The sequence below is a fragment of the Palaemon carinicauda genome, chromosome 5 (assembly GCF_036898095.1).
Source record: "Palaemon carinicauda isolate YSFRI2023 chromosome 5, ASM3689809v2, whole genome shotgun sequence".
Lineage (NCBI taxonomy): Eukaryota > Metazoa > Arthropoda > Malacostraca > Decapoda > Palaemonidae > Palaemon > Palaemon carinicauda.
The window spans coordinates 134,621,771-134,647,735 of record NC_090729.1 but is presented as its reverse complement, the minus strand read 5'-3'; the positions used below and the strand labels follow the sequence as shown (position 1 = coordinate 134,647,735).

At 44.6% G+C, this 25,965-nt stretch overlaps 3 protein-coding genes across 3 annotated transcripts; all 3 read right to left on the bottom strand.

Annotated features, from left to right (window-relative positions):
• Positions 1-17,016: 17,016 nt before the first annotated feature.
• Positions 17,017-20,847, bottom strand: LOC137641153 (uncharacterized). The gene is made up of 3 exons (XM_068373596.1): positions 20,754-20,847; positions 18,363-19,887; positions 17,017-17,080 (listed from the first exon to the last, which is right to left on the bottom strand). The coding sequence occupies exons 1-3, from the start codon at positions 20,845-20,847 to the stop codon at positions 17,017-17,019; spliced, it is 1,683 nt and encodes a 560-aa protein (XP_068229697.1).
• A 38-nt stretch (positions 20,848-20,885) lies between these two features.
• On the bottom strand, positions 20,886-23,440 carry LOC137641152 (uncharacterized). Its single transcript, XM_068373595.1, has 3 exons — positions 23,305-23,440; positions 21,266-22,438; positions 20,886-21,115 (listed from the first exon to the last, which is right to left on the bottom strand). The coding sequence occupies exons 1-3, from the start codon at positions 23,438-23,440 to the stop codon at positions 20,886-20,888; spliced, it is 1,539 nt and encodes a 512-aa protein (XP_068229696.1).
• Positions 23,437-24,927, bottom strand: LOC137641151 (uncharacterized; the record flags this gene model as incomplete). Its single annotated transcript, XM_068373594.1, has 2 exons — positions 23,437-23,666; positions 23,817-24,927. Coding segments are annotated over 2 exons (1,341 nt in total), but the record flags the coding sequence as incomplete, so codon positions are not given.
• Between the last annotated feature and the right edge of the window lie 1,038 nt (positions 24,928-25,965).

Genomic DNA, 25,965 nt, shown 5'->3' with positions numbered 1-25,965 from the left:
GTCCATTGGGTGCCACTCAACAATATATATATATATATATATATATATATATATATATATATATATATATATATATATATATATATATATATATATATATGTGTGTGTGTGTGTGTGTGTGTGTGTGTGTGTGTGTGTATATATGTATATATATATAAAGAGAGAGAGAGAGAGAGAGAGAGACAGACAGACAGAGAGAGAGAGAGAGAGATAATTATAAAATTACCAACAATGATAACTCTTAAATTGTAAATCAATAACAAAATGTTTTCATTAAGGATAATTCTTGCTTTTTTTTTTTTTGTTAAATATTGAAATTTAGTGGACTCCGAAATTTCTATGTAGGCTTGTATTTGATAAATAAAAAAAATTATTGTTGGAATAAGTAATAGTTAAAGAAGAATAGAGAAAGTGTTCATAAAAAGATATATTTCTCTTGATAGAAACAATATAATATTTTGGTTGTATTCCCCATTATTGTTTACCAACTCTTTTTTGCATTATATAAGATGTTAATTAGGTAATGCAATTTATTGCCGAGACGATTGAGTGAAGTGTATATTATTAACTTTTAAGTAGCAATGCTAATGTTGGAGTGGCAAGGAAACACGTGTTTGTTTGTATTCCTTTATTAAAATCTTTGCTAAATGTAAAAGAACCAGGTTCAGCTGTGTTGGCGAGGCTGGTACGGGCTGACTACTCACGGGCGCGATCCCACTACTGGTCGACATGGGTGCTTTTGGCTGTTGGGTTTCCCCCCTGGCCCGGTTCACACCTCCTTAGGCAACCTGGACGCCCCTGGCTCCCCAAGGGCGGCCATATTGATGCCGAGCTTAGTGCGGACGCCCACTCAACATAGACAGTTCCGTAACAGTGATCCCCACCTCAAGCCATCCACTGGTCCATGCCACCGAGTCGCCGGTCTACAGGGCGACGCCACTCACCCCGGCTATCAAATGATGCTCAGATTTTCAGTCTTATCATTCACACTTGTCATAAGCATTCCTCCATGATTAAGCCTGTCAGGATTCATCACATGAGAGGAAGGTTCCTTGACTCGTTTTCATTTCTATATTCAGGAATACAAAATAAGGAAGGAAAACTTTTTTATAGTTCAATATTGAAATCAATTTACATTTGAGAAAGCAATATCATTTCCCCTGGGCTATGATTATACATAGTGAGTACGCACACGTGATGCTTCATCTCGATGAGAGAGAGAGAGAGAGAGAGAGAGAGAGAGAGAGAGAGAGAGAGAGAGAGAGAGATATGGCGGGGAGGGGAGACTCGCGTAGTGAATCTTAATTTTTTACATTCTCAGATAAAGTTTCACCAAATAAAAATACCGAGTTTTTGACGATGAAAGCTTAGTTATTTTCTTTATGTAAGAAATGGTTTAATCAAATTACTGTTGCCTAGCAGTAGATTTTTGTAAATCCTTGGTGAGAGAATTTTAATTGAATTTTTTACTGTATTTCATTGTTATATAAACACAAACGGTTGCTGAATTCAAATAAAAAAAATCTAAATATAAGGTTGATATGTTACATCTTACAAATCTTGCTTTGGAAAAAAAAATCTCAACAAACTGTTGCTCAAACTATAATAGATGAAGATTTTTTTTAATTATTCTTGTTTATCCTCCACAGCAAATGCTTAATTGATAGTTCTCCATAATTCTTTCACATCTCAAAGAGAATTTCCCTCTGCTGTGTGACCTTCCCCGAGTCTATTTCTCTAAGGCTTTCGTCATCACCTACTTTGTTGCATGTCAGACTGATTATTTGTGTCCGTTTAGTCTTGAATACACATTTTTAAAAATATTTCCTCTATCTTTAAAACTATTTTTTTTTTTCATTTCCATTGCCATCCTGTCTTCCACTTTTATCTCTCATACATCCTCTACCGACGTTCCAGAGTCTCTTCATTCTCTGTCCAAATAGCCTACATTTGTTTTGCTTCACTGTATATTCTCCCTATTTTGAGATTTATTCTTAACCCATTCGTAAACCTTGCAGTATTTCTTCTATACAGTATTGCAATACTATCCAAGTGAAAGATCCTATTTGCATAAGGAACCATAAAAGTAAGGACTAGCTTTCAAGATCAAAGCATTATGTATCTTTATACAAACTCGTAGAATATTGAAATAATATCAAGCTAATTTTTCTTGTTTTGAAATTAGATTAGTCTCAAATTGAAGATCTTTTAGTATTTTCACAATAGTTATTCTGAACTCTATTCCCCCAAGACTAAGACCGTCCAGATTCATCACAGATGAAGCATCTTTTACTCTTTTCCATTTGCATCACCAAGAATATGGTTATTTATATGGTTACATAATAAAAGAGAACTTCACTGAGTTCAATTTAAATCAGTTAGGATTTAAGGAAGAACAATCATTTTCTCTGAGCTATAATTACACTTTGTGAGTGCACACAATTGATACTGTATATATCTGCTTCATTTGATCATTCATTGTGCTCTTATTAAGTTCTTTTCAGATAAATTCCAGTACATGTGTGGTATTAAGTTTTAATGGTAATGTTAATTATCTAGAGAGAGAGAGAGAGAGAGAGAGAGAGAGAGAGAGAGAGAGAGAGAGAGAGAGAGAGAGAGAGAGAGAAAATGTACTATTATCTGTTGAAAAATATGCCATTGAAAGGTACGACTGAACCATTTGCATACTGACGTATTTGTCCTATTCACTGCCATCAATCCTAAATATTTTAACATAGTTAAAATAGACTTCAAAATGACGCTTGTGGAAATGCTATGACAATAATGAAATTCAAGAATAATATAATTTCAAAGAAAAAATTTGGCTTGATATTGTTTGTCTATTGACAGAGTATGTGTAATAATACATAATGCTTTGATCTTGCAAGCTGGAGCTGCCGGAATTATTCCAAGCAAAAAAAAAAATAAATAAATAAAAAGAGAGCCAATTTTTCTTGTTCCCTATGTAAATAGGATCTTTAACTCAGATAGTTTTGCTCTACTGGGTAGAATAACTACTGCAAATCTTGTGAATGGTTTAAAGATAGATCTACAAAAAAGAATATGGATTGAGGCAAAAAGAATGTATTAAACCTGCGACGATGAAAAGACACGAGAATTTCGGTAGACGTATGTGATAAAAGAAAGTGGAATTAGCGAAATTCAGTATTGAGGGTTTGTGGATTTGTGGCAATGGGAATTGAAAAAAAAGCTTTCAGAGAAAGAGTATATATATATATATATATATATATATATATATATATATATATATATATATATATATACCTACGAGGGGCAAGTAAAAAATAAGGTTCCTAACGCTGTACACTCGCCATGCGAGATGCTCGGTGAAATCTGGCAACACCACCTTGATTGTTGCTCCACCTACTCCATTCCCACTACCGGGAGCGATCGCTGCGACGCTCAGTGCCGTCCTAACAGCCATCCGCGATGGAGCCTGCAATCGCTGTCACCGCCAGGTGTGAAATCCGTTCAGTGATTCGATTTTTAAACGCGCAGAAGCTTAAACCTTTTGAAATTCATAGACAGTTGGAAGAAGTTTATGGCAAAGCTTGCATCAGCGTCCAACACGTCCGCAAGTGGTACAGGGAGTTCTCCGAAGGACGCACAGACGTCCACGACGAGCAAAGGAGCGGGAGGCCATCGGTGTCCGACGAAGTCGTGGCGAAGATTCAGCGCATTCTCCTCGAGGATCGGAGAGTAACGCTTCGGGAGCTGGCTGACCAGGTTCCTGAGGTTTGTGAAAAAACCATCGACAACATTTTGACTGGAAAACTTGGTTATCACAAGGTGTGTGCGCGGTGGGTCCCGCACATGCTTTCAGAAACCCACAAAGACAATCGCGTCAAGTGTGCCGAGGGGTTTCTTCGAGAATGCGCCGAGAATACCGAAGAATTCTTGGACTCCATTATTACGGGAGATGAAACGTAGTGTCACTACGTCACTCCAGAAACAAAAGAAGTCGAAACAATGGCGCCATACCGGATCACCTGTGCCAAAGAAGTTTAAGCAGACCCTGTCAGCAGGAAAAGTGATGGCAACGGTGTTTTGGGACCGAAAAGGCGTCTTGCTTACCGAGTTTATGCCTAAAGGGACCACAATAAATTCGGAGAGGTATTGCGAGACGTTGAAGAAACTCAAAAGAGCCATCCAAAATCGCCGGAGAGGAAGACTGACCAAGGGCATTAGGCTGCACCACGACAACGCGCTCCCGCATGTCTCTCGACAGACCACCGCCCTACTGGACAAATTCGGCTGGAAATTGCTTGATCATGCCCCCTACAGCCCTGATCTTGCTCCCAGCGACTTCCACTTGTTTCCGAAATTGAAGCAACACTTGGGTGGACAACGCTTCAATACAGATGAAGAGGTGAAGGAAGCGGTCAGCAAGTTCATCGACGGCCTAGCGGCGGAGTTCTTCGAAGAGGGTTTTCAGAAGTGGATAACTCGTCAGGAAAAATGCGTAGAAAAATCTGGCGACTATGTAGAAAAATAGTTTAAAGTATAAGCTTTCACATTGTATACTTATTTATGTCAATAAAAAATGTCTTATACCTGCAAAAATTTTGGGAACCTTATTTTTTACTTGCCCCTCGTATATATATATATATATATATATATATATATATATATATATATATATATACATACATACATATACCAAGGCATTTCCCCCAATTTTGGGGGGTAGCCGACATCAACAATGAAACAAAATAAAAAGGGGACCTCTACTCTCTACGTTCCTCCAGCCTAACAAGGGACTCAACCGAGTTCAGATGGTACTGCTAGGGTGCCACAGCTCACCCTCCCACATTATCCACCACAGATGAAGCTTCATAATACTGAATCCCCTACTGCTGCTACCTCCGCGGTCATCTAAGGCATCGGAGGAAGCAGCAGGGCCTACCGGAACTGCGTCACAATCGCTCGCCATTCATTCCTATTTCTAGCACGCTCTCTTGCCTCTCTCACATCTATCCTCCTAGCCCCCTGTGGCCGCGGGGGCATATGAAAATTAGAATAGCGCCAATGTTATCCCTGCATGTCGTAAGAGGCGACTAAAAGGGACGGGACGAAGGGCTGGGAACCCCCTCTCCTGTATCTACCTCCTGTGAGACAGCAACATATATATATATATATATATATATATATATATATATATATATATATATATAAATAAGTTGCATTCAATGCAAGAGGAAAAGCATAAAAAAAAGAAAATAATAAAAGAGTCTGACATTAACAGAATAGGTGATTAATAAAGATCTACAGGGAAAATGATATTGATTGCTGAAATCATTTATTTATTTCCATATTTCCTTTCCTCACTGGGCTATTTTTCCCTGTTTGAGCCCTTGGGCTTATGGTATCTTGCTTTTCCACCTAGGGTTGTAGCTGAGCTAATGCTAGTAATAATAATAATAATAATAAAAATAATAATAATAATAATAATCTGCAGAAAGTTACCTTTCATTGTGCAACTAAAGGCCTATTACTGAAGTTACAAATGGAAACGAGTCAGAGAAGCCTTATCTGCTGTTATGAATCTGGACGGACTCAGTCTTGGAATAGTGATTATGACAAGTTTAAATGATGAGATTGAATCTTTGGAAGAATGCTGACAGCTGGGGCGAGTGGCGTCGCCTTGTAGACCGGCGACTCGGTGGCTTGGGCCAGTGGATGGCTTGAGGTGGGGATCACTGTTACGGAACTGTCTATGTTGAGTGGGCGTCCGCACTAAGCTCGGCATCAATATGGCTGCCCTTGGGGAGCCAGGGGCGTCCAGGTTGCCTAAGGAGGTGTGAACCGGGCCAGGGGGGAAACCCAACAGCCAAAAGCACCCATGTCGACCACTAGTGGGATCGCGCTCGTGAGTAGTCAGCCTGTACCAGCCTCATGAACACAGGTGAACCTGGTTCTTTTAACATTAAACAAAAATTAATAACCTGGTTCATTTAAAAATCAAAAATTTTAAGTAATTTTTATTTTTCCTAAAATATTTACCGAGAACTACTTTCTTTGGAGTCACTTGTGATCTCTCTCTTTCGACCAAGGTTTTCGCGCCGTTACCCCCCTACTCCGTTCTCTACGTAGGCCTACCCCCGCCGCCAAGGAATGCGCCCCGAGGGCAGGATTAAGGCAGGTCACTGCCTCTCTGGGTCATTCTCCTCATTAAGTTCGTCGTATTAGCCCAACCTGGCAATGGAAGGATGGCACTCGGGGACGGAAGGGAGGGCCATTACCCGAAAGTAGTTCTCGGTAAGTATGTTAGGAAAAATAAAAATTACTTAAAATTTTGTATTTGTTCCAACACAAATACTTACCTCGAACTACTTTCTTTGGAGACTTATACTTTAGGAGGCGGGAGTGCTATTCTGACACTTGACTTGGCACGTAGGGCCTAGAGGGCTATGGAATGCGGGGGCCTATCAGAGTGCGGGAGTGAGGGTAACTGTGCAACCTTACGCTATTATCTAAGACTCACCTCTTAAAAAATTCTTCTGACGATTTCCTCCGAAGTGTAGTCGCGAAGAATGTGTTCATCGTTGGGGACAGCCTCTGGCCTTACCGCTACACAGCCTGGAGGGCGGCAATGACTGTCCCAATGGAGAACCCGTCCAAGGATTTCCTTGAATAATCCCTGAGGTAGTGGGCAGTAAAGGTTGACTGGTGCGACCAAGTGCCTGCCTATAGGATCTGCCCCACCGCCATGTTTCTCTCAAAGGCCAAGGAGGTGCTCAGACCCCTGATGTCATGGGGCCGGGGAGTGCCTGGCATTGCCATTTTATCCTCTTCATAGGTTCTAGCGATGACTTGTCTCAGCCAGAAGGAAATGGTGTTCTTGGACACTTGCTTCCTATTAACACCTGTGGAAACGAAGAGGTTTTTGATACCTGGTCGGAGATGAGCTGTCCTTCCCAGGTATTTCCTGAGCGTCCGTACCGGGCATAACTTCAAATCTTCCGTAATGCCTGTCTTGGGAATGGCCGGAATTGAGAAACCTTCAAACCTCGGGTCCCAGACTGCTGGGTTCTGAGTCTTAGCCACAAAGGAGGGCACGAACCTGAAGGATACTTCTTTCCACCCTTTGGAGTGAGAAACGTCGTAAGACAGACCATGGATCTCGCCACTCTCTTAGCGGAAGCTAAGGCTAGCAAGAAAACGATCTTGAGGGTGAGATCCTTGTCTCCGATATCTTTCAGGGGTTCAAAGGGGGGACGACTTAGCATCTTCAAGACCTTGGCTAAGTCCCACCTGGGCACTCTACTAGCTTGAGGGGGGCAGGATTGCGCGAAACTCCTGATCAGCATCGCTATGTGTCTCGAGGTTTCCAGGTCGATGCCCTTCAGGAGGAAGACTTGGCCTAAGGTAGCTCGAACTCCTTTAATGGCTGGAATTGACATTCCCACTTTATCTCTAAGATACACCAGAAACTCCGCTATGTCCGGGACCGAAGCTTTAAGAGGTCTAATGTGTTTCTCCGAGCACCACTTCGTGAAGGAGGCCCACTTCGCTTGGTATACCGCGGTCGAGGATCTCCTCAGGTATAGGGACATTCTCTTAGCTATGGTGGTGGAGTACCCCTCCTTCTTCAGGAGCCACTCGATAGTCTCCAGGCGTGAAGGCGAAGAGAGAGAGGGTTGTCGTGGAGCTTGAAGAAGTGTGGTTGGTGCAGGAGGTCTGACCTGGCGGGCAGAGGCCAAGGTGGTTGGCTCGCTAGGTCCTTTAGGTCCCCGAACCACTCTCTCTCCGGCCACCAGGGTGCTACCAAAGCCATCTTTAGGTTTCGGGCGGCCCTTACTCTGTTGAGCACCTGTCTTATCAACGTGAAGGGGGGGAAAGCGTACACATCCAGGTTGTCCCACTTGTGCTGGAAGGCGTCTTCTAGGGCTGCATTTTGGTCTGGGACCGGGGAGCAATAGACCGGAAGTTGGGCATTGAGCTTTGTTGCAAAGAGGTCCATCACCGGGGAGCCCCAACGTTGAATGATGAGTCTGGCTACTTCTGGGTGTAGAGACCACTCTGTCCTCACTATTTGACCCATTCTGCTGAGGCCGTCGGCCAGAACGTTCTTCTTCCCGGGGATGAACCTTAGCAGCAGCACCCCTTGCTGTTCGTCTGCCCAATTCAGGATGTCTATGGCGAGGTCGCACAGCTCCTTTGATCTCATGCCCCCTTGCTTCTTTATGTAGGCTACTACCGTGGCGTTGTCGCACATTAACGCCACGGTGTTTCCCTTTAGACGACTTGCAAAGTGAAGACACGCCTTCTGAACCGCTCTTAGTTCTAGGACATTGATGTGTAGACGCTTTTCGCTTTCCGACCAGGTACCCCGTGCCGTCTCTTCCAGAAGGGGGGTCCCCCACCCTTGGTTGGAGGCGTCTGTGAACAGGAGGTACTCGGGGGGACTGGACCCGAGGGGCATCCCCTTGAGGGAGTTCGACTGGCAGTGCCACCATTCCAGGGAGGTTCTCGTGTCCGGAAGGACTGGAACTAACGTTTTCTGCGAGTCCGTCTGGGACCAGAGGCTCTTGAGGTTCCATTGAATGGGTCTGAGCCTCATCCTCCCTTGGGGAACCAGTTTCTCTAATGAGACCAGGTGACCTATCAGTCTCTGCCAATCTCCCGCCCTCCTGGAGTGTTCTGACAGGTACGGCTGAATTATGTGCTTGAGGTTCCGTATCCTGTCCTGCGAGGGGAAAACTTTCCCCTGCACGGTATCCAACGTCATCCCCAAGTAGCCCATTCTGTTGGATGGGGTTAAGTTCGACTTCTTCAGATTGATTACGATCCCCAGATTCCTGCAAAACTGGAGGAGGTTTCTCCCTTGTTCCTCCAAGAGGGCCCTTGAGGTGGAAAGGAGCAACCAGTCGTCCAGGTATCTGATGAGGCAGATACCCCGTTCGTGAGCCCACACGGAGACTGTCGCGAAGACCCTCGTGAACACTTGAGGGGCCGTCGACAGGCCGAAGCAAAGGGTCTTGAACTGCAGGATCTGGGGACCCCATTTTACCCGGAGGAACTTCCGACTTGACGGGTGGACAGGGATCTGGAAGTATGCGTCCTTGAGGTCGACAGTCATCATATAATCTTTCTCCCTCAAGGACAGCAGGACGGATTTTGGGGTGTCCATCTTGAAGTCCGTCTTCTTGACGAACTTGTTGAGGGCCGACAGGTCTATCACGGGTCTCCACCCCCCCCCCACCCCCCCCCGTTGCTTTCTCTACCAGAAACAGGCGGCTGTAGAAGCCTGGGCCTGGGAGAAGGACCTCTTCCAAGGCACCCTTCTCCAACATGGAGGAAATCTCCTCTTGAAGGGCGGCCCTCTTCATCGGGTCCCTGGGGGCCAACCATTCTGTCTGGCTGGCTGGAATAAAAGGGGGTGGATCCGCTAGGAAGGGAAGCCTGTAGCCCTCCTTCAGGACGGACACCGTCCAAGGATCCGCTCCTTGTGCCTTCCATGCTTGCCAATGTGGTCCGAGGCATCCCCCAACCCGAGGCTTGGGCGGGAGTAGGGGGCCTCTCCCTCTACCTTCTTCTAGAGGGGCGGCCTGACCTGCCTCTCCTAGAGGAGGAGTAACCCGACCTGAAGGAGCTAGACGAAGCTGGTGCTCCTCTGCGGGAGGGTTGAGGAGTTGTTGCCCAGGAGGAAGTGCTGGGGGCGGCCTGAGATGTCACGGCGCTATCTGAGGCGGCCCTCCTGTAGGGAGGTCTCTTAGACGACGCAGGTCTGGGGACGTTGGCCTCCTTCCTCTTTGACATTTTCTCCATCAGGCTCTCCAGTTCTTTCAATGGGAATAGCGACTCACCCCACAAGGGAAGGCTACGTACGGCCCGGGCCTCTCTGTCCGGGATCCTCCTAGATACCTTGGCCAGGACCGTGTCTCGTTTACGGAGGACCCAGTTGGCCGTAAGGGCGAGTGCCTGATACGAGAGAAACTTAAGAGTCTTCCCCCCGGAGGTGAGAAGGTCCGTCAGGAGGCTTTGCTGTTCAGGATCTTCGGGGTCGACGGAGGCTTGGACGTTTACTAACGTGGAGGCCCACCAGTCCAGCCATGAGGAGACGTTGACTAGGTCCCGCGACATCTCCTCCATCATGGCGGCCTCCGTAGGAGAGAAGCAAACTGGAGCTGAAGCGGCCCTTTCGTCTGAGCCGTCCTGTCCTAGGACGTCCAAGGCCGGGTCCACTCTACAGGGGCCTGGGCGACGCCCTTCCGGAATGTACACTTTACCCTGCGATTTGAGGCCCTGGAGCAGTTTCGAGGCACTCTGGGACTTGGGGGCCTCTGCATTGCTGGCCACCAAGTTGTCTATGTACTCCTGCCCTAGTACCAGGTCTGGGGCAAGAGGAAGGGCCAGGGAAGACTTCGGAAGGGCGGCGTGATGAGTAATCCTCAGGAGGCTTGACATCCAGGAATCACCCCTCGGAGCCGAGGGTTCCGTAATCCCATGCTGCCTTCTGATGAGTCCCACTACTCTTCTATAGGCGGAGTCCTCCGACGGGGAAGCTTCTCCTCCGTCAGCCGAGGTTTCGGCCTGGAGTGGGGGCGCTGGGTTGCTGGCCAGGCAGACCGGCCGTCCAGCCTTTGGGTCTAGGGGGGTAGTCCTGTACCGGTAGTGAGCTCCATAAGTGGGTGGATCCCGCGGCAAGGCGGGTACCGCCGGCTCAGTGAGGGCCCTCGGTTGCCCTAAGGCTCTGGAAGCGGAGGTCACGGTCCCGGTGGGCTGACCCGACAACGGGAACCGTTCCTTCCTACTTGATGGCCGCACCAGCTGGGCTGGTTCGGCCAGGCTGCCTGCTGAGAAGCGCGTTTCCCCCCCGCTGGGCGGGGTGAACCTGTGGCCTCGAGGACTTATGCCTCTTCGAGAGGTCTTTTCTGCGTGCCAGATCGTGCGGTTCTAGGCTGTGCATAGAGGGTGGCAGCCTAGTCGCACGTTCGCTGGACCGATGGTCTGGTGAATGAAGTGTCTTGGACTCCCCCGAAGGCATGTAGACCCAGGCGCCCCAGGAAGAAACACTTCTCTTATACTTACGAGACTGGGAGCGGGAGCGCTTTCTGCTAACTCGCGACATTGACCTAGACGCTTCACCCTGACTTCCTCCTCGGAAGACGAATCCACTTCCGACGAGTCCGACGACGCCACGTTTCTCGCGTAACGGCTGTTTGCGTGATCCGCGGGGGATTTCTTCCGACGCTGGGTGCCCGAGATCGAGGGCTGGAGAAAATCCTCGGGAACCGCCGTGGAGATCGTCGGAAAAGAGTTCAACCGTTCCATGCTAGGGAGCCAGGGGTCCAGGGTCACGTCCATTCTCAACGGCGACCTCCCTGGCGTCTTCGGTAGCTTCCATCCGAAGGCATCGCTACTCGGACGTCGAACTTCAGTTTAGCTGTCCCCTGGCGGGGGAGAGCCCGACGCACCGGCCCACGAGGGCGGCGGGGACTCTGAGACTACAACACTGCCCCATAAGGGGTCTTCAGAGGACACGTGGCCCCCCATCACAAGGCCTGACTCACCCGAAGCACTACCGGGCCCTTCGTTAGACCTAGAGGGGCCCGCCCTTGGTTCTTCCCTCGCACTGGGTTCCCTGGTAAGAATGCCTTGACCTTCCACAACACTAGAGACTTCTTGCCCTCCCCTCTGCGAAGGAGACGGAGAAGCCGAGGCTTCGTCGGACCGATCACTGGCCGACGGTAACGAAGATACGACACTAATCTTCCTGGGGGAACGCTTCGAAGATTTCTTCTTTTTAGTACCGTAGCGTACCCACTGAATATCGTCCCAACCTACGCACTCCGGACACGTGTCCGCGGAGGAGCAAACTTTCCCCCTACACGAGGAACAAAGGGAGTGAGGATCTACCTCTGGCTTTGAGAGGAAAGCCCCACACGACTTTCCGGCTCTAGGCCCAGGGCAACGGCGAGCGTGATCCATCGTTCGCACACGAATGGTACAACACTAAGGGAGCTATTAAGTACACTGGGGATACACATAGGGTGAACGCACGGTAACACTTGAGAAGAACGCACTGCGAAAAAACACAAGTCCCCACGCTGGGAACACGTGGAACACTAAACGCCCACAAAGGATTGAGAGAGACGAGAGCGAGCTGTGAACTGCTCGCGACCAAGGAACTTAATGAGGAGAATGACCCAGAGAGGCAGTGACCTGCCCTAATCCTGCCCTCGGGGCGCATTCCTTGGCGGCGGGGGTAGGCCTACGTAGAGAACGGAGTAGGGGGGTAACGGCGCGAAAACCTTGGTCGAAAGAGAGAGATCACAAGTGACTCCAAAGAAAATAGTTCGAGGTAAGTATTTGTGTTGGAACAATCAGTTTTTTCTCAACACCATATGTGTGTTTGTACTTTCAAATTACAAGGACAATGACCTACGACCAAACTTATTTATTACCACCTCAAACTTTATCAAATATATTTCGTTCAGTTATCTTATAAGAACACAAACTTATTAATATCATATTCAACATGAAAAAGAATTAATTCCTCAAAAACTAATCAAAACTCCAAGCAAATGGCAGATTTCCGTTATTCGGAAAGATTTGTGTGTGGATATATATATATATATATATATATATATATATATATATATATATATATATATATATATATATATATATATATACATAAAGCATCAAATCCCTTAGCATTTCACTATTCTTCTCTGGCACTTATTTCCATAATAATCTATCTCTATTCCAGGGTTTCTAACTGTTCACTTCGCAAAACACATTTATGGCCACTCTACCCACAAATAACTATGGTCCAAGTTTCTGTTTTCCTCTTTCTTTTGGGGGATCAAAATAAAAAAGTATATATGTCAGCTTATATCTTCATTAATGTCCCAAAGGCTTCCATAAGTAAAAAATAGTTTTTAAAACACAATGATAGAATTGTGTTTACCTTAGTCAACAGTGATTTTTCTTAAAAACTAAATATGCAACAAATTAATTCCAATTGGGGACTGTACCCCCTTAATGCGTCCCTCAAAAGGAAAAAAAAAAAAACACTTGGAACTAAATTGTTCCCAAGAAAAATAGGTTACTAATTGTTAAAAGGATGAAATCCACCTGTGATGGCGATTCTGATACGGGATAGCTACTCGCGTGCACGAAGCTGCTATCGGTCGGTGTATAGGCCTATAGTGCAAGATTGTGAAATGAATGTTTGGAAAAGCTGCAACTGCACCTTATTGGGAGATAATAGCAGAAACAGGAATATGGCCAGTTGTGAATAGAATTGATTAGAAAAAGGTGATGCTGTATCATAACTTCATTACTTCAGATAATAAACGATTACTTAACGAGATAGTGGAAGACCAAATAGAAATGGCCAAGTTGAAGTTTATAGGCTAAATGGTAATAGCAGAAGAGATTACATAAGTGAACTTACCACTAAGGAAGCTGTCATAGTTATGAAAACAAGGCTCTATTATATTATTATTATTATCATTATTATTATTATTACTATTATTATTATTATTATTATTATTATTATTATTATTATTATTTGCTGAGCTACAACCCTAGTTGGAAAAGCAGGATGCTATAAGGCCAGGGGCCCCATCAGGGAAAATAGCCCAGTGAGGAAAGGAAACAAGGATAAAAAATGTTTTAAGAAGAATTACATCAAAATGAATATTATATCATAGACTTAAAAGAATATCATAAAAAAAGAATAAGAATGATAGGCCTTTTTTTTTGAGATGTGCAGAGAGGCAGATGGCTCAACAGAGTATTTGATTAGCTGGAGAGAATTAAGACAATTCAGACACAGCAGCATTTACTTCAAGAAATTACTTTCGCCAAATAATGAAGTTGACTGATACATTAGGCAGGCTATGGAGGTTAGAAATAAAAATAAGTAGTAAGATGTACTGTCTGTGTAGGAGGTATCTAATGACAATGAACATTCTGCAGATTACAGCGCTTTGCACCTACGCACCTATAAGCGTGGCCACAACCATAGTGTTGTGGAGAGAACAACGTGGAACCTGGAACCTGGAATAGACGGGGGTCTTTTGGCAGCTGGGTTTGCCTCTGGCTAGGTTTATGCTGCCATAGGCTGCCTTACCGCCCCATGGTTCCCCAAGGGAAGCAAACTTGATGAGTGAAAGGTACTCAGCCTAATATTGGATAAATGGAATGGATAAGACAATCCTAGTCATGAAATCACTGTTAAAATGCTCGAAATATAAGCAAATTCCAGGAGGAAATGCATAAGTGAGTTTGTGACTAATGCAAAGTGGAAGATAACTCGAACATTTATTGTCATGGCAAAAATTAATGAAATTAAGAAAACTGGATATCAGAATGAATATGTTGCGATATCCCAACAGAAAGCTGATGTAAAACATATGACTGAAAGAAGAGGTTAAAATTAGGTTGTCAACATTGATAAAGAGGCAATAAATGTCGCAACTTGCTTCATGGTAGAAAGTGTTGAAATTAAAGATTACGATTTTCGTAAAGAATATTGTTCCTGGTTCCTAATTGCTCACTCCGCAAAATAAGTTTGCGGACACTATTAATTAATGGATAAGTGCAATGCTTCTTTCCTCATACTCGAAACTGCAATTAAACTTTTTTCTTCTTCTTCTTTATTGCAACCACAAACAAAAGTCATAATGAAAATGTTAAGTTTTAATTATCCATTCTACACTGCAATCAGTTGGGATAATACTTTGTTATCAGTTATGTCATCATGCTGTGGTATTTTTGAACTTTTTTTTTTTACTTTTTTTTTGTAGGACTTTGCAGCCTATCTACTCTTATATCGTGTACAATAACTTTCCTAATTTTGGGTATGAAATAAATGTTCTGTATTATCTTTGCACGTGTCATAAACATCATTAATGTATTATTAAATATGTTTTCATTTGGAGTATGTTTGACCTTGCTTTCATATTAGGATTACTTCACTCATATTCATGTGCTGTTTGTTGTTATAGGAAAAGAAATCAATTAGTATTAACTAAGCAGCTATACAAAGTGGTGGTGGGTGCGATGCAGAGAGCAATAGGCTATCAGGTGTGGTAAACAACAAAAGTATATCAGAAAGTCTGAAAGTGAAGGCCTATAAGGTGGTGGTAAGATCAGCTATGCTATATGGTTTGGAGACCGTACCTTTAACCAAGAAATAAGAAGCAGAGATGGCAGTTGAGGAATGAAAAATATTGAGGTTCTCACATGCCAATCCTTTTTGAAGGTAAACAAGGGAAGCAAGACTAAGGTGGTTCGGACACATGAAGAGAAGAGAGAGAGTATGTTGTCGGGAGGAGGATGCTAAGCATGGAGTTGCCAGGTTGGAGGAGGAGAGGGTGGCCAAAGAGGAGATTTATGGATTCTATAATTGAAGATATGAGTGAAGTTAACATGACAGAGGAAGATTCAGTAGAGAGAAATAAATGGAGACATAATTCGCTGTGGTGATCCTTAAATAGGAGAAGCCATAAAAATGGGGGGAAAAAAGAAGCATAAGGTAAGGACACCATATTTATTGATAGTTGTCGGATATGTGTACGAGGATTTTGTTTAATGTTAAAAGACCAGGTTCAGCTGTGTTGGCGAGGCTGGTACGGGCTGACTACTCACGGGCGCGATCCCACTACTGGTCGACATGGGTGCTTTTGGCTGTTGGGTTTCCCCCCTGGCCCGGTTCACACCTCCTTAGGCAACCTGGACGCCCCTGGCTCCCCAAGGGCGGCCATATTGATGCCGAGCTTAGTGCGGACGCCCACTCAACATAGACAGTTCCGTAACAGTGATCCCCACCTCAAGCCATCCACTGGTCCATGCCACCGAGTCGCCGGTCTACAGGGCGACGCCACTCGCTCCAGCTATCAAACGACTCCTAAAAATTAAATCTTATCATAACTATTCATCCAAGACTAATTCTGTCCAGATTTATTACAAGAGACGAAGCTTCAATGACTCGTTTCCATTTTTATATTCAGGAATACAAAACAAGAAACGAAAACTTCCTGTAGTTACTCATTAAAGTCAATTTAGATTTGAGAAATCAATATAATTTTCCCTGGACAGTGAGTGCACAAACTTGATGCTTCATTCAGTTATTCATCATTTTTTGTTTATTAAGTTTATATGTTTATTTTGGATACATTTAAATAATAGAATTATTTTGATATCTGTTGAGAGAGAGAGAGAGAGAGAGAGAGAGAGAGAGAGAGAGAGAGAGAGAGAGAGAGAGAGAGAGAGAATTCTTAACTTGAATAGCAATAAAATTTCGTAATTTGTAAGTCAATTATGGAAAGTTTGTATTGATGGTATTTCTTGATTTTTTTTTTCTTTTTTTTTTTGTAATTTAAAATTAAGTGTACTTCGGAGTATTTATATAGGCTTGCAATTGTTCACACTTTCAGTAATTATATGAAGTTATTTATTAAAGAATATACAATTATTGTGGTGATAGGTAATAGTTCTTGAAGAATAGAGAAGTTTATTTTTAAAGCATGTGAATCTGGATAAAGTCAGTCTAAGATTTTGTTTGGATTTATCAATATTAGTATGTAGCAATTCCCTCGTAAAATATATTTCTTTGTTTACGCACTGTATTGGCAAGACAATTGGACGATGTGTATATTTTCAACTTTGAAGATGTAATAAATAAACGTTTGGTCGTTGATCATTGCTAACATTACATACATATAGTCCTGATAAAGAAAGACATGTGTTTGTTTGTTTGAATATTATCATTTGTTAAAAGTGAAGCAGGTAATAATGTAAAAGAACAAGGTCCACCTGTGTTGGCGAGGCTGGTACGGGCTGACTACTCACGGGCGCGATCCCATTACTGGTCGACATGGGTGCTTTTGGCTGTTGGGTTTCCCCCCCCTGGCCCGGTTCACACCTCCTTAGGCAACCTGGACGCCCCTGGCTCCCCAAGGGCGGCCATATTGATGCCGAGCTTAGTGCGGACGCCCACTCAACATAGACAGTTCCGTAACAGTGATCCCCACCTCAAGCCATCCACTGGTCCAAGCCACCGAGTCGCCGGTCTACAGGGCTACGCCACTCGCCCCAGCTGTCAAACATTTCCCAAAGATTTAATCTTATGATTCACACTAGTCATAAGCATTCCCCCAAGACTGAGGCCGTCCCAATTCATCACGAGAGACGAAGGTTCCCTGAGTCGTTTCCATGTGTATTATCAAGAATGCAAAATTATTTATAAGGTTACATAACGAAAGCAAACTTCCCACACACTGGTAGCATTAAAGTAAGATGTAGTCTATAATCGTTCCATAAAGGATTTAATTTCATGAATAACCTAAATCGCATGACAAGATTCTGGATATGAATTTACAGATAAAAAACAGTTTCTGTCAGGTCAAAAAACTTGAATGTTATTGTAATCAAGCAAGTTCTTTATTTTTCTCATTCGAGTAATAGGAGTCAATAATTTTGTCGTTTTGTATATTTATCACCATCCAACGAATATTTGTGTGCTCATTTTATGCTAAAATTTGAAAATTCTATGCATTCATAAAACGTACCTAGCGTTTTATAAAGAAGTTTAGTGAAAAGGATCTTGGAAAAAAAACATGGATTTTGGTATAGGAGTCTGAGAGAGAGAGAGAGAGAGAGAGAGAGAGAGAGAGAGAGAGAGAGAGAGAGAGAGAGAGAGAGAGAGAATGTTTTATTTTTGTTTTAATCAATTTATTGCGCCCATTGGCGTCAGACATTTGAGTACATGGTGACACAGTAATATTGTTTACATCTGCATTGTAATTAAGTTATGCCAAAAAATTAGAAATAATAAAGTATATACAGACATTTAAGTTCATATCAAAACAATATTGTTTACATCTACAGTACATAATGAAGGTTATACAAAGGAATACAAAATAAAGTATAGACACATTTTGTACATATTAAAAATATTGTTGTTCATTTCTATATATCAAAGGTTATACAAATGAATTCATATGGAATACAAATTAAATTTAGTTTGATTTCGTAGGTAGGTTGTAGCTATCTTTAGTTAATATTACAAAACAGTTGATATTCAGTATCCACCAAAGTGAGGATGGCGCATGAGGATCTCATCGAGCAAATTATTATCTGTCAATAGTTTTTTACATGTATCAACTACTGTGAGTCTTTGGGGTAATATGTCACTAACAAGTGGACATTCCAGGCAATTGTGTTCCAAGGTGTTGCCGTTGGGTACGTCACATACCTTACAGGAGGAGAAGTGAGGAACTCCATCTTGCTCAGCCACCTGCCAAACTGGTCGCCAACCGAGCCGAAGACGCGCACAAATCACGTTATTTTGACGAACCATGAGTCCACTGCGGCGATACTTGTGTTGGTGAGGAAAGAAGTGATCATAATGCTGTATTGATACACTGGTGGCTCTCTCGGCATTACTACAATGATGGGTAGGTGAGAGAGCAGAATGGCGCACCATTTTTCTGCAGCACAGGAGAGATGGAGTGGGAGCATCAGCATCTGGAGGATCCAGTTGACAGGTAGCCTTTGCGAGATGGTCAATAGTGTTGTTAGCTAGAAGAGCCACGTGAGATGGAATCCATAGGAAGTGCACTACCAGTGAGCTCATGTTGGCCATGTCTAGTTGCCTATGTATTTGTGTAACCAGGGGCTGGTATGCTGGCTTATTTGATGAAAGGGCTTGGAGTGCTGGTTGGGAGTCGCAGATAATCAAGCCGTTGTTTCTGGTCCGTGTGATTGAAATAATTGCATCTAGAAGTCCATGTAGTTCACAATACGTGGAGCTTGATAACTTTGGGAGGCGACGGCCTGTCCAGCCCTCTGGAGGGGGTTCCAAAGTGGGGGAGAAAACAGCACATCCAGCACTGCCATCCTGCTGTAGGGAGCCGTCTGTGTAGAGGTGATGGGCTACATTGAGGGACGAGGATAGTCTGTCGATGGTCTCCAATGCACGTTGTTGTTGAAGTTGAGGCAAGTCAGTCTTAGAGACTGGAGTGTTAGAGATTGCCGGCACAGGAGTCTGCCAGGGTGCAAGGCCATGATCCACGTTCTCTGCCACGATGTTGATGTTAAGCCTCCGAATGCTTGAACAGACAGTACTAACTAGTGTACATCCCCCCTGGCGTAATTGTGGACGAGGTGCATCTAGATCGAGAGAAGTTCTGATGATGTTTGAATAGTGAGGAGACAGGTGAGGGTAATACAGGCATTTGATACTAAAGTGGGTGACATTGGGGTATATTCTCTCAACGAGTGGAGGGAGACGGAGTTCGTGTTGCATGTTTACAATTCTAGTGGATGCTGGACAACCTAGAATGAATCTCATTGCTTGGTTCTGGAATTTTTCAAGCGGCTGTAGAGTTGATCTGGAGAGTTGACATAGTGCAGGGGAAAGATAATCTATCACTGAGCGGATGAAAGCAATATATATGGTTCTGGCAACTGGGATAGATACTCCTGCAGAATAATTTGTAAGCCATTTGAGAGGAGTCAGGCGTCGCTGTAACCGGGCCAGCAGATCTTGAACAATGGGATGTACTCTCTGTCTTGCTGGAATGGATGGTGCAATTTGCACTGGCGCTCCCAAATAGATATATTGTGTGCATAAAGGTACAACATTGTTCCCCACTGTAAATTCTGGTAGATTCCTTGCTGGCCTTGGGGAGAAGATTCTGCTTTTTCCAGGGGAGATGATAAGGTCACAGGAGGATGCTGATTCATAGAAGGAAGAAAGGAAGCGTTGCAAGTGATCCGGAGATGTTGAGTGAATGCAAATATCGTCCGCGCAGCAAGTGATGGTTGTGTTATCAGTATTAGGAAGAAAGGAGAGAAGGCGATGAAGGAGAATATTAAATAAAAATGGACTAAGTACTCCCCCTTGTGGAGTACCAAGTTCAAGTTCCTTTGCAGTGCTCAATGCTCCCTTAAACAGCACACGAGAGACTCTATTTCGAAGATATCCACGTATCCACCTCAAAAGGTTTCCCTTGATTCCAAAATCAATAAGCTGGTCTAAAATAATGTCTCTATTTTCAATGTCAAATGCACTTTTCAAATCAATGAAGGCTACAACACTAGTTGGGGAGAGACGAGTGTAGAGCTCCATGAGACAATGATGTGTTCCTTGTTGGGGTAGGAAGCTGTATATTCTAGATGAAAGCTTATCATGCAGCCGGAACATAAGGCGTGACAGGAGAATACGTTCAAATACTTTGCAGAAACAGGAGGTGAGAGAGATAGGACGAAATTTGTCAGTGCCAGGCTTGGGAACGGGTACAATTGTACTATGAGTCCAAGCTAGGGGCACATATCCCAGGCACAGGCAGAGATTGTAGAGCCGGAGGAGAGGGTTACCAGGTAGTTTTATGAGTGTGCAAAGGACTGCATAGGTGATACCATCATCACCGGGATCTGACTTCTTAGTCCTTGCTAAGGCTCGTCGTAGCTCTTCCTTGTGGGTACATCGTCCTCTTCATCACTGCTCAGTAAGGCGGAACTGAGACTTAAGGCACGTTGGTTTTCTTGTGAAGAGAGAGAGTCTTGTTTATGAACTGGAAGGTTGATGATTTGTGACTGTGCTGACCACTCAATAATAAGGTCCTGTGCATACTGAGCAGGACTGTGGTGGAGGACTCTTGGGGGTTTCTTCTTCACAATCCTGTTGATGAGGTGCCACATGGAACCGATGCTTGTTTGATGGTTGATGCTGTCTGTTAATACATGCCAGGAATCTGTTTACACACATTGTTGTGGAGCAACTAAATCATCTCTTGATAGTTGATACTGGTGCAGAGTCTCAGGACTTGGTTGTCTCATAAAGGCAAGGCCATCATCCATTGCCTTCTTTTCTACCTGAGAAATTCGAGTATCCAGTGTCATGGCACCAACACGATGTCTGATATGTGGCTTTCTGATGTATCGTGTGTGGAAAGCATGTGTGGTACTAACAAGTAACGAGTAAAGTTTCTCAGGATAGTGGAGGTAGGTGAGCGAGCAGCATGGCGCACCATTTTTCTGCAGCACAGGAGAGATGGAGTGGGAGCATCAGCATCTGGAGGATCCAGTTGACAGGCAGCCTTTGCGAGATGGTCAACAGTGTTGTTAGCTAGAAGACCCACGTGAGAGGGAATCCATAGGAAGTGCACTACCAGTGAGCTCATGTTGGCCATGTCTAGTTGCCTATGTATTTGTGTAACCAGGGGCTGGTATGCTGGCTTATGTGATGAAAGGGCTTGGAGTGCTGGTTGCGAGTCGCAGATGATCAAGCCGTTGTTTCTGGTCCGTGTGATTGAAATAATTACATCTAGAAGTCCATTTAGTTCACAATACGTGGAGCTTGATGACTTTGGGAGGCGATGGCCTGTCCAGCCCTCTGGCGGGGGTTCCAAAGTGGGGGAGAAAACAGCACATCCAGCACTGCCATCCTGCTGTAGGGAGCCATCTGTGTAGAGGTGATGGGCTACATTGAGGGACGAGGATAGTCTGTCAATGGCCTCCAATGCACGTTTTTGTTGAATTTGAGGCAAGTCAATCTTAGAGACTGGAGTGTAAGAGATTGCCGGCACAGGAGTCTGCCAGGGTGCAAGGCCATGATCCACGTTCTCTGCCACGATGTTGATGTTAAGCCTCCGAATGCTTGAACAGACAGTACTAACTAGTGTACATCCCCCCTGGCGTAGTTGTGGACGAGGTGCATCTAGATCGAGAGAAGTTCTGATGATGTTTGAATAGTGAGGAGACAGGTGAAGGTAATACAGGCATTTGATACTAAAGTAGGTGACACTGGGGTATATTCTCTCAACGAGTGGAGGGAGACGGAGTTCGTGTTGCATGTTTACAATTCTAGTGGATGCTGGACAACCTAGAATGAATCTCATTGCTTGGTTCTGGAATTTTTCAAGCGGCTGTAGAGTTGATCTGGAGAGTTGACATAGTGCAGGGGAAAGATAATCTATCACTGAGCGGATGAAAGCAATATATATGGTTCTGGCAACTGGGATAGATACTCCTGCAGAATAATTTGTAAGCCATTTGAGAGGAGTCAGGCGTCGCTGTAACCGGGCCAGCAGATCTTGAACAATGGGATGTACTCTCTGTCTTACTGGAATGGATGGTGCAATTTGCACTGGCGCTCCCAAATAGATATATTGTGTGCATAAAGGTACAACATTGTTCCCCACTGTAAATTCTGGTAGATTCCTGGCTGGCCTTGGGGAGAAGATTCTGCTTTTTCCAGGGGAGATGATAAGGTCACAGGAGGATGCTGATTCATAGAAGGAAGAAAGGAAGCGTTGCAAGTGATCCGGAGATGTTGAGTGAATGCAAATATCGTCCGCGCAGCAAGTGATGGTTGTGTTATCAGTATTAGGAAGAAAGGAGAGAAGGCGATGAAGGAGAATATTAAATAAAAATGGACTAAGTACTCCCCCTTGTGGAGTACCAAGTTCAAGTTCCTTTGCAGTGCTCAATGCTCCCTTAAACAGCACACGAGAGACTCTATTTCGAAGATATCCACGTATCCACCTCAAAAGGTTTCCCTTGATTCCAAAATCAATAAGCTGGTCTAAAATAATGTCTCTATTTTCAATGTCAAATGCACTTTTCAAATCAATGAAGGCTACAACACTAGTTGGGGAGAGACGAGTGTAGAGCTCCATGAGACAATGATGTGTTCCTTGTTGGGGTAGGAAGCTGTATATTCTAGATGAAAGCTTATCATGCAGCCGGAACATAAGGCGTGACAGGAGAATACGTTCAAATACTTTGCAGAAACAGGAGGTGAGAGAGATAGGACGAAATTTGTCAGTGCCAGGCTTGGGAACGGGTACAATTGTACTATGAGTCCAAGCTAGGGGCACATATCCCAGGCACAGGCAGAGATTGTAGAGCCGGAGGAGAGGGTTACCAGGTAGTTTTATGAGTGTGCAAAGGACTGCATAGGTGATACCATCATCACCGGGATCTGACTTCTTAGTCCTTGCTAAGGCTCGTCGTAGCTCTTCCTTGTGGGTACATCGTCCTCTTCATCACTGCTCAGTAAGGCGGAACTGAGACTTAAGGCACGTTGGTTTTCTTGTGAAGAGAGAGAGTCTTGTTTATGAACTGGAAGGTTGATGATTTGTGACTGTGCTGACCACTCAATAATAAGGTCCTGTGCATACTGAGCAGGACTGTGGTGGAGGACTCTTGGGGGTTTCTTCTTCACAATCCTGTTGATGAGGTGCCACATGGAACCGATGCTTGTTTGATGGTTGATGCTGTCTGTTAATACGTGCCAGGAATCTGTTTACACACATTGTTGTGGAGCAACTAAATCATCTCTTGATAGTTGATACTGGTGCAGAGTCTCAGGACTTGGTTGTCTCATAAAGGCAAGGCCATCATCCATTGCCTTCTTTTCTACCTGAGAAATTCGAGTATCCAGTGTCATGGCACCAACACGATGTCTGATATGTGGCTTTCTGATGTATCGTGTGTGGAAAGCATGTGTGGTACTAACAAGTAACGAGTAAAGTTTCTCAGGATAGTGGAGGTAGGTGAGCGAGCAGCATGGCGCACCATTTTTCTGCAGCACAGGAGAGATGGAGTGGGAGCATCAGCATCTGGAGGATCCAGTTGACAGGCAGCCTTTGCGAGATGGTCAACAGTGTTGTTAGCTAGAAGACCCACGTGAGAGGGAATCCATAGGAAGTGCACTACCAGTGAGCTCATGTTGGCCATGTCTAGTTGCCTATGTATTTGTGTAACCAGGGGCTGGTATGCTGGCTTATGTGATGAAAGGGCTTGGAGTGCTGGTTGCGAGTCGCAGATGATCAAGCCGTTGTTTCTGGTCCGTGTGATTGAAATAATTACATCTAGAAGTCCATTTAGTTCACAATACGTGGAGCTTGATGACTTTGGGAGGCGATGGCCTGTCCAGCCCTCTGGCGGGGGTTCCAAAGTGGGGGAGAAAACAGCACATCCAGCACTGCCATCCTGCTGTAGGGAGCCATCTGTGTAGAGGTGATGGGCTACATTGAGGGACGAGGATAGTCTGTCAATGGCCTCCAATGCACGTTTTTGTTGAATTTGAGGCAAGTCAATCTTAGAGACTGGAGTGTAAGAGATTGCCGGCACAGGAGTCTGCCAGGGTGCAAGGCCATGATCCACGTTCTCTGCCACGATGTTGATGTTAAGCCTCCGAATGCTTGAACAGACAGTACTAACTAGTGTACATCCCCCCTGGCGTAGTTGTGGACGAGGTGCATCTAGATCGAGAGAAGTTCTGATGATGTTTGAATAGTGAGGAGACAGGTGAAGGTAATACAGGCATTTGATACTAAAGTAGGTGACACTGGGGTATATTCTCTCAACGAGTGGAGGGAGACGGAGTTCGTGTTGCATGTTTACAATTCTAGTGGATGCTGGACAACCTAGAATGAATCTCATTGCTTGGTTCTGGAATTTTTCAAGCGGCTGTAGAGTTGATCTGGAGAGTTGACATAGTGCAGGGGAAAGATAATCTATCACTGAGCGGATGAAAGCAATATATATGGTTCTGGCAACTGGGATAGATACTCCTGCAGAATAATTTGTAAGCCATTTGAGAGGAGTCAGGCGTCGCTGTAACCGGGCCAGCAGATCTTGAACAATGGGATGTACTCTCTGTCTTACTGGAATGGATGGTGCAATTTGCACTGGCGCTCCCAAATAGATATATTGTGTGCATAAAGGTACAACATTGTTCCCCACTGTAAATTCTGGTAGATTCCTGGCTGGCCTTGGGGAGAAGATTCTGCTTTTTCCAGGGGAGATGATAAGGTCACAGGAGGATGCTGATTCATAGAAGGAAGAAAGGAAGCGTTGCAAGTGATCCGGAGATGTTGAGTGAATGCAAATATCGTCCGCGCAGCAAGTGATGGTTGTGTTATCAGTATTAGGAAGAAAGGAGAGAAGGCAATGAAGGAGAATATTAAATAAAAATGGACTAAGTACTCCCCCTTGTGGAGTACCAAGTTCAAGTTCCTTTGCAATGCTCAATGCTCCCTTAAACAGCACACGAGAGACTCTATTTCGAAGATATCCACGTATCCACCTCAAAAGGTTTCCCTTGATTCCAAAATCAATAAGCTGGTCTAAAATAATGTCTCTATTTGCAATGTCAAATGCACTTTTCAAATCAATGAAGGCTACAACACTAGTTGGGGAGAGACGAGTGTAGAGCTCCATGAGACAATGATGTGTTCCTTGTTGGGGTAGGAAGCCGTATATTCTAGATGAAAGCTTATCATGCTGCCGGAACATAAGGCGTGACAGGAGAATACGTTCAAATACTTTGCAGAAACAGGAGGTGAGAGAGATAGGACGAAATTTGTCAGTGCCGGGCTTGGGAACGGGTACAATTGTACTATGAGTCCAAGCTAGGGGCACATATCCCAGGCACAGGCAGAGATTGTAGAGCCGGAGGAGAGGGTTACCAGGTAGTTTTATGAGTGTGCAAAGGACTGCATAGGTGATACCATCATCACCGGGATCTGACTTCTTAGTCCTTGCTAAGGCTTGTCGTAGCTCTTCCTTGTGGGTACATCGTCCTCTTCATCACTGCTCAGTAAGGCGGAACTGAGACTTAAGGCACGTTGGTTTTCTTGTGAGGAGAGAGAGTCTTGTATATGAACTGGAAGGTTGATGATTTGTGACTGTGCTGACCACTCAATAATAAGGTCCTGTGCATACTGAGCAGGACTGTGGTGGAGGACACTTGGGGGTTTCTTCTTCACAATCCTGTTGATGAGGTGCCACATGGAACCGATGCTTGTTTGATGGTTGATGCTGTCTGTTAATTTGTGCCAGGAATCTGTTTGCACACATTGTTGTAGAGCAACTAGATCATCTCTTGATAGTTGATACTGGTGCAGAGTCTCAGGACTTGGTTGTCTCATAAAGGCAAGGCCATCATCCATTGCCTTCTTTTCTACC

Excerpts from the sequence above, each read along its gene's own strand:
- LOC137641153 (XM_068373596.1), bottom strand. The coding sequence starts at position 20,847 with ATGGATGATGGCCTTGCCTTTATGAGACAACCAAGTCCTGAGACTCTG. Across the intron at positions 19,888-20,753 it reads TTTAGTTGCTCCACAACAAT|GGGGAGTACTTAGTCCATTT; the intron begins GTGTGTAAACAG and ends GTACTCCACAAG. Across the intron at positions 17,081-18,362 it reads TTCTTTCCTCACCAACACAA|CTGGGGCGAGTGGCGTAGCC; the intron begins GTATCGCCGCAG and ends AATGTTTGACAG.
- LOC137641152 (XM_068373595.1), bottom strand. The coding sequence starts at position 23,440 with ATGACACTGGATACTCGAATTTCTCAGGTAGAAAAGAAGGCAATGGAT. Across the intron at positions 22,439-23,304 it reads TTTAGTTGCTCCACAACAAT|GGGGAGTACTTAGTCCATTT; the intron begins GTGTGTAAACAG and ends GTACTCCACAAG. Across the intron at positions 21,116-21,265 it reads AAACAACGGCTTGATCATCT|CTAACAACACTGTTGACCAT; the intron begins GCGACTCGCAAC and ends TGGGTCTTCTAG.